The sequence below is a fragment of the Diorhabda sublineata genome, chromosome 7 (assembly GCF_026230105.1).
Source record: "Diorhabda sublineata isolate icDioSubl1.1 chromosome 7, icDioSubl1.1, whole genome shotgun sequence".
Classification (NCBI taxonomy): Eukaryota; Metazoa; Arthropoda; class Insecta; order Coleoptera; family Chrysomelidae; genus Diorhabda; species Diorhabda sublineata.
The window spans coordinates 12,597,354-12,607,382 of record NC_079480.1 but is presented as its reverse complement, the minus strand read 5'-3'; the positions used below and the strand labels follow the sequence as shown (position 1 = coordinate 12,607,382).

The 10,029-nt window shown below is 30.3% G+C and overlaps 2 protein-coding genes across 5 annotated transcripts; one reads left to right on the top strand and one right to left on the bottom strand.

The window, feature by feature from the left end:
* Positions 1-296: 296 nt before the first annotated feature.
* On the bottom strand, positions 297-5,063 carry LOC130446764 (cyclin-Q). 3 transcript variants are annotated; one of them, XM_056783199.1, is made up of 4 exons: positions 4,853-5,063; positions 4,173-4,394; positions 900-1,150; positions 297-829 (listed from the first exon to the last, which is right to left on the bottom strand). In XM_056783199.1, the coding sequence occupies exons 2-4, from the start codon at positions 4,392-4,394 to the stop codon at positions 547-549; spliced, it is 756 nt and encodes a 251-aa protein (XP_056639177.1). In that variant the 5' UTR covers positions 4,853-5,063; the 3' UTR covers positions 297-546. The 3 variants fall into 3 exon arrangements, with proteins under 3 accessions (XP_056639177.1, XP_056639178.1, XP_056639176.1); XM_056783200.1 differs by having other exon boundaries at positions 4,782-5,033; XM_056783198.1 differs by lacking the exon at positions 4,853-5,063 and adding an exon at positions 4,799-4,821.
* A 498-nt stretch (positions 5,064-5,561) lies between these two features.
* Positions 5,562-9,581, top strand: LOC130446384 (E3 ubiquitin-protein ligase RNF113A). 2 transcript variants are annotated; one of them, XR_008910141.1, is made up of 6 exons: positions 5,562-5,920; positions 5,973-6,196; positions 6,330-6,495; positions 7,642-7,948; positions 8,222-8,463; positions 8,981-9,581. XR_008910141.1 is itself a non-coding variant. In XM_056782611.1 (5 exons), exons 1-5 carry the CDS (start codon positions 5,821-5,823, stop codon positions 8,391-8,393), a joined length of 969 nt encoding a protein of 322 aa, XP_056638589.1. In that variant the 5' UTR covers positions 5,562-5,820; the 3' UTR covers positions 8,394-9,322. The 2 variants fall into 2 exon arrangements, 1 of the variants encoding a protein (XP_056638589.1); XM_056782611.1 differs by having other exon boundaries at positions 8,222-9,322.
* The last annotated feature ends 448 nt before the right edge of the window (positions 9,582-10,029 follow it).

Below are 10,029 nucleotides of genomic sequence, written 5' to 3'. Positions count from 1 at the left end.
CTAAAGATGGTCAATAGAATCAAAATGAAATGTGGGGGAGTCTCATCTAGGACATATGCGAGGTTTTTCTTTCACCAAGTTAACAAAATAACCTACAGAACCTAAATTCTGATTGTTATTAAATAAACATTGAAAAAATCCGCTTCACTAACCAGATTTAGCACTTCTAGTTTTTTTTCAGAAATAGAAAATGTGCTAAAAGGAAAATATTTCTTAACAGAGCCTCTGAAAGGGGCATCTGGATTCAATAAACTATTATTTAATCACACCACCTATAATATGTTAAATGAAAAAGAAAATATTTATTTTTTATTATACTTGGGTTAATGAACAAAAGAAATTTCAACTAATTACATTATATATTAGTTACTGTGATATTAATTGACAATTAAATTAATTGGTAGTAAATGCAAATGAAAAAAAGTCAAACCGTACAGTACAAAAACTTTTTCTGCAAAAATGTCGCTAACCAAATAATTTGTGATATAAAAGGTGTAGGTCATGAATATTGAACCCAAGTTAATACCAAACAAACATTCAATACATTCAATCAGTTTCCTGATTATAAACATCCATAATTTTTTCCATTATTTCCCAATGTTTCTCCTTGGGAAGGTCCTTAATAAAAACATTGTACCAAGCTTCATCGTCGGAGTCTTCTATAAGAGGAAGTTGAACTCCATAACATTGGAGAGCGAGTGATATACATGCGATGGCTACGTGGCGAGGGTTGTAATCAAGAATACTTGGATCGTGATGGTAATCTTGTAGGAAAGCCGCAGATGCTCTAGCTACCGGAATAGTTTCCCATTGGTCCTTTCCCAACCATCTAGACACAACAAAAAGAATATTTTTAATAATTAAAAATTAGATTAAGAATGTTTGTTTTCTTTACTTACCCTTCCATAGATCTGAGATAGTGCAACATGAATTTATGGGGATGTGTAGTGTTAACTTCAAATTTTAATATCCTCATAATTAACAATTCTGCTTGAATGATTGCATCCCTCATATTCCAGTATTCATCTCCGATTTCAAGGGGGCTGCTACCTCTATGAAGAGTATTGTGTGCTACGTTTATTATGTCTCTAATTTTCAACGGATCATCTTTAACTTTACCGGCCAAGTATAAAGAAGAAGAAGCTATCAACTGAAAGTAGAAAATAAGTTTCAGCTAAATACATTAAAGAACCTGCTATAACAAAAAAAATGTTTTTAATGTCGATTATATCAAATTTTGAAGCTGCCAAAGAGACATGTGAAGTATCAGAAATAACTAATAAAAACATAAAGAGTACAAAGTGAGATAAGAAAGTTAACGAAAGATAAAAAAGGCAAAATATGAAAAATATAAAGCAATTAGAAAATAAGTATCAATTGAAGTAATAAAAGACAAAGAACTTGAGAATGAATAAACTTAGAATACAAAATGACAGAAAGCTATAGGGAAAATAAAAAATTATTCTATGTAACACTAAAGCAGTTAAAAAATAAAAAGTGTGAGAATATTGAATGCAAAAATCCCTAGATTTGTTCTTGGTAGCTGCACTGAGACTACTGAACTGGACCTATGCAGGCCAGTTCATGAGTGTATTAACAATAATGGAAAACGATTTGGTACTTTTTGATATTTTACATTCGTCCGATGTCCAAGATGTAGTGCCACCGTTTCCAGAAATTTTATTTGAGGATAATAATGGTAAGAAAAAATATATAAATGTAGAATAGTTGATAAAATACGACATATATATTAAAACCTTACTTTTTTGCACTATATTGATTACACTTATTGCACTGTCTTGCACTACACTGGCTGAACTGACTCTAGACCCAGTGCAAGCAGTACTCTGAACTGGATGAACTAGTTCACTTGCACTGCTATTAAGAACACCGACAGTAGCGCTGGTTCTGCTACAAAGAACGCTTTAGTGTATACTTCCTGAACTAGTTCTGCCAGTGCAGCTACCAAGAACAAACCTCTTCTCTTTTAAAACATTGTACTTTTATAATATTAATTTTAATATAATTTTGGAGGTGGAGTTTTCTATTTTAAAACTTTTAAATCTGTTAAACACATTTTTATACCTTGTTAAATAATATATTTTGGTATTTCTAAATATAAAAAAAAGGTTTTGAGCTTCAGGTCATAAAACCAGGTATAAATATAAAATCCAATACAAGCCCAAAAAACATCAAGTTCAGGTAGTTAATTCTCTTAATTTAACATTTTAAGGACATACCTTGGAAACTCTAATAGAAATACAATAATCTTCAAATTATTAATGTATTTAGTTTTTTTCATAAATTTACCGTTACCTAATCCATAAACCCACCAAAAAGGAATATAATAAATAGGATTGATATAAAAGACAAATAAGGAAATAAAAGAAAGATCAATTGATAGTTATATTGTGGGCTGCAGATAGGCCTGTCGTGCCCTACTTGACGTTACCCAAAGGACGATATCCTTTGAGAAACTGATTAGTGGCTTTGGTTTGAACCTTTTGGGCTTGCCTAAGTGCAGGGCACTCACAGATGACATGGTCTGAAGTTTTGTCTTCCTCCATACACCAATGGTACTCCGGCTCATCTGTAATAGTGTGGAGATAGCATCTTAGATGGCAGTATCCAGTTAGAAGTCTGGTCACTAGTCGGATTTCACGACTGTTTAGTTGGAGCAGTTGTTTAAGAGTGAGATGCATGAGGTTCAGCTATATGTGCCTTCGTTTGTCTCATGTCAGATGTCTCTATCCATCTCTGACGAATCCGTCTTGTGATTAGATCGTTGATAGACGCGATAGCAATACTTTTAACTACACTAACGATGGGTTTTGGGTTCATCGGTGAGTTTACCGATCCCAGTCTGGCGACTGAATCTGCCTCGTCGTTACCTTTGTTGCCCGAGTGAAAGATCAACTAATGGAGAGATATTTCATTGGATGAACTTAAGAATGCTAGAGATCATACACCAACCTGTAAGCTTTTATTCTTTTTATTTTTAATATTTTGATATTTTTTCTTCATAAAAAAAATAACTCAATAACAACATAGAACACTCATGGTGAAGCTAAGACTAATAGCTTTGAGTTGCTAAAATCAGAAAAAGAATGAAAGCTACAGATTTTTTACTAGAGAGATTTAACCACGAGCCTGCGACTTATGTAAATTTTTTTCACAAGTGTTAACAGAATTGATATTCTCAGATGGTTCAGTATCGGATCAGAAGAAAATCTACGATGTAATGTCAAAATATTAAATATGAAAATGAATATGAACAAAACAAAGAGCAAGTTAATAGCAATAGAAGATAAAGTACATAAAGTATTTGCATACTAGATCAGGAAATAAAAGAAAAGATGTGAAAAGTGGATAAATTATTTAATACAATGAAAGCATCATTGTTTGGAAAAAAAATACAAAAAAAACATTAGAATAGAAAATGTGAAAAAACGTGCTTTACAGCTGTGAAACATGGACACTAAATCAAAATCAAGTAGACCTTATAAATGCAATGGAAATGAGATACCTTTGGAGAATACCAAAAAAAACGTTCGAATCTAGAATAGCAGGTAAAAATTATAGAAGACAACTAAGAAAAATATGGATTGAAAATGTAGAAGAAGCTGCCAAGATAATGGGAATAAAATGAGAAGAAATAGAAAAATAAACAAAAGATAGAAGATCATGACCCCAATCAAACAGCCACACAACACTTGGTATGATGGCTTAGGATTAAAAAAAATATAATTACGACGATTTAACTGATTTTGATTGTTCAATAACAATAATTTCTAATGCTCAGAAGATTTTGTTGCAAAAAGGTAAAACAAACATTTTATTATCATATTTTGAGATAAACAAATATTGAATTTAGCATTTATTCAATCACAATTTTTATTTTATTGAAAACAGATATCAAAATATTGTCTAGAACAAAAATTAATTCACAGTGAGTCAACAAACTATTGATAAAATGCGACAAACACATCTATTTTCATCAACAAGTTTATTTGTCCTACTTTCACAGATAAACAAGTAATTAATTCACATAGAAGCAAATTTGAATAAATCAGCACGATATATAAATAGAATATTATTCAAGGAAAAACCCTTCAGGCAAAATAATTGTATAAATGATGTATTCTAATAATTTTTGGGAAATATGTACTTACAAAGTAATCATAGTTAGTAGCCTCCACTTCTCTGAAAAATCTGTGCATAATTACAGCAGCAGTCGCAATAGTGAGGGGTTGTGCATTTAATTTAATACCACATTCAAAGATAAATCTAGCAGGGGTGTAACCTCTGTTAAATTCCATAGATTTGTAATCAACTGCCACATTTTTACGGGTCTTCTCCCTCTGGAGTTCCATTACATCAATAACGTCTTTCATCTGAAGAGAAAATAATACTTATAATAATTTAACATAAAAATGATAAATTAGTTCCCTATTTATATTTCAAGATTCAGGATATATTTCAACAAACAATAGAATAAATGGAAATTACAAAAAGATTAGAAATACTTTAAATATAACATATCAAATTAAATATTTATTTACAGTATAAATGACAGATGCAAAATAAAGTTCTAACTTCTCAATTAACCCTTAATTTTAATACAATAATTATTACATATGATCATCTCAATTACATTTAATATAAGTAAATTATTTTTGTAAATTCTATAGATACACGTTGAAATTAAATTTTAAATTCTAAATGCATGTACTTAGTTTCTATTTACAAGTCATACATGTCATTTCTACATAAATACCTACACAAATTACCCATTTACCATTTAAAAATATCAGAAAATACTAAAATAATATCATGAAATTGAAATTATAACCTTAAAAACTTAGCCGGTCCCGCAACACATTCACTTATTGAAGGAGGTGGGACAAGAAACTCATGTAATATACAGTTATTTTTTTTTAAAGTGGGGCTATTAAATTAATCCCACGATAGAAATTAGTATGCAAACAAAAGTTATTTGACCTAAAACCAATAGCACTGTTTTGTACCTATAGACCAACCACAACAGATATAAAATACTAGACAAGAATAGCACTATATATAGTTAGTATTTAATAAAAAGAGATAACATATAAATGAGAAATCGAAAGATCGATTAGTAGTAATTATCGATTTGTGACAAATAAGTAAGAAAACCTTATTTTATAATACCTATGAAATCCATACATCAACTTTGCATATCTTTTCGCCAAATAAAATTTTTTATTTTTCACTTAAGTAATAATCGATTACAACGGCTTTTCGGCACCTATGATCCTCAATCTGATACGTTACCCATCAGCTGATTGTGGATTCTAGCATGACTAATAACCTGTCAAATACTTGGGTAATAAACCCAGCATCTAACCACATAAGAGGAATTATAAATTTTAGGGTTCCAAAAAATCAAAAACATCGAAACAATCTCTCAGGTGATCGCATTTACCTAAGACATATTAGAGTAGAAAGGATCCTATTACTTGTCTATGATCCGATTATTTCGATCAGTTTCCGAACAATAGTGAACGATAACTATCATGATTAGATTTAATCCGAAAGTATGGAGTATCCGAAAGCCTCTCACATGGAATTAGTGTAGAGAAGTTACTTTATTTAATATTAGTTATATGATTTTTAATTTGCAACATTGTTAAGAACGAACCAATGTCAATACGATATAATTTCTAATAGTTAGATACTCTGCACATAAAAATATTTTAAGTGTTCGATTAATTATATTCCAAAACAATACTGTTTAGGTGCTAAGCGTTTGTAAACATTTTTTTGTATCAAATTTTAAAAATGGAATCTAGTTCTGATGTTAATTGTAAATTTATATTCAAAAAACGTACAATTAAAAATAGAGGTACAAGAAAACGACAAGCATCGAGTTCTGAAGAAGGTTTGCATAGTAATATTGTCTGATGTGAATAATATTTTATCATACTTTGCAGACCAAAGCGAAAACGAAGATCAACAACAATGTATAGTTAAACAAAATAAACGTAAATTAAAGTCAAATCCAAACATCCATACCACTAATAATTTACAAAAGCGACAAACAAACATAGATACTGAAAAATCAAATAGCAGCGATGAAGATTTCAGAGTAAATTACAAATCTAACAGATCAGCGATGTCCGCGGGACCATCAGATCAAGGAGCTACTGCTACTGTGGTTAGAATTGAATTTATACATCAAACTCAATTTAATCAACTTTCAACATTTTTGTCACATAAAAATTACAACTATTTATTAATTATTTGAAGTGATATATTTATCAGTTGAAACTAATTACTTACATTACTAGGAAATTGACACAGAACGAGATAGGGATGCTCAAGCTATATTTGAAAAGCGATTGGAAATTAACAAAGATCTAGAAGGAAAAGAAGATGATAAAATATACAGAGGATTAAATAATTATACTCAATATTATAAACCCAAAGATACTGCAGCAGGAAATGCTAGTTCAGGTGAATATATATAAGGTTATACACCCCTTGTGGGGTTGAATTACTTAGAGGTTTCTAAATCCTTTTTGGCAGGTTGTGTATTTATTTCACTCTATCAGTAAGTAATATCTATGTGCTTTAGTCTTTGGTCCATTACTTGACTGCCATTTAGGTGTGATAAACATGCAGCTTAGTATAGGCTGAAGTCTGATTTTCAGTGAAATAATTATACCAATAACTTCCTAAAGTTGTAATAGAAATATTGGTCCAGATCATTTTCTATTTATTTCAACTACTTTGATTGGGACCTTTTCATTACCTTCACTAGCTCTCTACAGATGCAGTAGCCATCTATTCCTTGCTTTTTTTATTCTTTAAACAACATGTTTCTCTCTTATTTCATAATTCATCATTGTCTGTATTCAGTTTCATCAATTTTTATTGGTTCTAACATTGTTCTCATTATCTCATTTCGCTATTCTCAGTTTATCTATTCTTCTTTTTGTTATTGTTTTTGCACCTTACATTAGTATTGATCTTATGTTTGTTTTGTAAATATACATTTTGGTATTTCCTTTTTTTAGTTTTTTTCTTTATTGTCCTTTCGTATTTTTTTTATCTTCTCTGTTATTTGTTTTAAACCATATCCATTTTGCCATCTTTCCGCATTCTTCTTTATATTATTCTTGCACTATTTCTTCATATTATCTCATTTTTTCTTGTTTCCTCTGTGAATTCTGTTCTATTTTCTTCGTCTATACAATCTAAATTTCCCATTGAAAGTTGTTGAAAATGCTCCTTCCAGATATCTTTTAACTGGTTTTCCTTTAAAAATTTCTCTGTTTTTATTTTTAATTCCTCTCATTTTACCTTTATATATCTTGTTTTCCTCATCCTATAAAATGCTTTTGTGTTATTATTTTCTTTCTCAGTGTATCTTATTTTGTCATCAATCTCTTTTTGATTTCTTAATAAAATTGCTTTTTTTCTGGCCTCTTCTTTTTTGTTTCTTTTCAACCATTCCTTTATTTTTACATATTTTTGGCATTTCTTACTGGACCATTTTAGGTATTTATTTATTTTTTTATATATTTTTCAGTAAAAATCTTACATAACTATTTTGGAATGATCTTCATTGTATATTTTGAGGATATTGTTTTTTATTAGGTATGGTTAGAAAAGGTCCTATTAGAGCACCAGCTAACTTGCGAGCTACGGTACGATGGGATTATCAACCAGATATATGCAAAGATTATAAAGAAACAGGATTTTGTGGTTTTGGGGATAGCTGTAAATTTCTTCACGATAGAAGCGATTATAAACATGGTTGGCAATTGGAAAGAGAATGGAATGAAGGAAATTACTCGAAAGATAGTGATGATGACACCAGATATGAAATTCATTCCGATGAAGAAGATTTACCATTTAAATGTCTTATATGTAGAGGGAGTTTTGTGGATCCTGTTGTATCTAAGTAAGTAGATAGATATTGATTTATAGGTCTCTATGTCTTTATTTTTGCACTTGAATAAGTTATTTATCTGTTCTTATCAGGAGAAGCTCTATAAGTCAAACACCAAATGGCCTTAAGGGACTCACTAATTATTTTGACTAATAGAGGATTGAGTTTTGAGTGATAGAGATTTTGATGTTTAAAGGGCATGTAACTGATAATTGTTCCGAGATTCTACTATGTTACGACTAATGATTTTTTAAACATTAATTCATATAAATTTTTTATTTATAGGTGTAAACATTACTTTTGTGAAAAATGCGCATTGGAAAGATTTAAGAAAAACAAAAAATGTATTGTTTGTAACAAGTTAATCACCAGTTTCAATCCAGCGAATAACTTGATAGCCAAATTGAAGAATATTAAATCAGAGGAAGATAATCGACAATCAGATAGTTCAGATTAATAAATAATGTATCTATGAATAAATTGTTTATTTTTATCTTACAATCTTATTCCAAAGAAGCTATTAAAAGGTAAGGAAAAATTAATTATAGTTAACAGGAAACTTTGGATGTACTGAAGTTGACCTAAATCTTATTTTACTTTAATACAATTGATTAAAACTTTGAAACTTATTGATGTTGGTGTCTTCATCTCTCATTGATAGTAAAGTTCTATCTGAGGGCAATTTATTATTTCTAACATTCAGAGGCGTAACATTGATGCTTTCAGTAGGTATATGATTTGATTTTGGTATTACTTACCAATTGGCACTAGAGCCTGGTGTTTACTTTGGCCTCCTTGGACAATTCGGCTCCAAACTGTTCTGTTCTTTATTAACATTTCCCATCCTCTCACATTATTTGTTTGATAGTCTTCGTAGACTTGATCAGTCCATTTGATTCGGGGTCTGCCTCTTTTTCTACTGCTGTATATTTTCGCATTAATGATTCCCTCAGGTCTTTCATTCTTTGAATGTGGCTAAACCTCTTGGCTTTAATGAATTGAACTTGTTTTTGGTATCTTATACTTAAACATTTTACATTGTAGGGCTGTTCACATAAAAATAAAGTAAAAAGGTCGCAGAATATGTCAATAAACAAAAATAAAGGCACTAGAAGAAGTGATATTCAGGATATGAGTAGCAAATATAAACTATTAGAAAAGAGGATCAGAAAGAAATAAAAAAAATACTAAATACATGGAAAGTGCAAGAAAAAAATTGGAAAATACCGTTTTGTAAAAGTGAATAGCCTCAAGTAGTTGGTAAGAAATGACAAATAAGAAGAGATTTATAAGATACAAAAACCAGCACTTAAGTTGAAAATGTACAAAGCAGTTGTTGGATCTGTTGCCACCTATGCGATAGAAACTATGTGTCTCATGAAGAAAGCAGAAAATTTGAGAATATTGGAAACTCCTAATAATATTATTTGAAATAAACAATTAGATGAGAAATAATATAAAAGGGTAGAGAGTTGATGGAAAAACAAAACATAGTTAAATTCCTAGAGGTTGAAATGATATGGACTAGTAGTGGGATGGCAGTTGAGATGGATACAAGATCAACAATTGGAAAGAATGGACTAGAATAACAATAGAAGCTAAAAGCTATGGAAGTTTACGGAAAGGTAAAAAGACCATAAAAAGCCACGAGGAATTATTCACTGCAATTAAACAATGGAAGAGCTCCAAGGAAAGCAAAAAATACTAAGAAAACTAGTTTTTAAGGGAGTATAAGTATTAGAATAAAAAACTGGAGACCAATGGAAGGAAGATCAAAATGGCTACAAAGAATAACATGAGAAGAGCAAGTGAGTGAAGATATAAAAAAATTGAGTTGGATACAAGATGAACAATTGGAAAGAATGGACTAGAATAACAATAGAAGCTAAAAGTTATGGAAGTTTCTAGAGAGGTTAAGTAAAAAGACCATAAGAAGCCAAGAGCAAATGATTTACTGCAATCAAACAATCCAAGATCTCCAAGGAAGGCACAAAATACTAAGAGAAATCAAGTTTTTAGGGAAGTATAAGTATTAGAATAAAAAATTGGAGACCAATGGAAGTTAGATCAAGATGACTACCAAGAATAAGAAA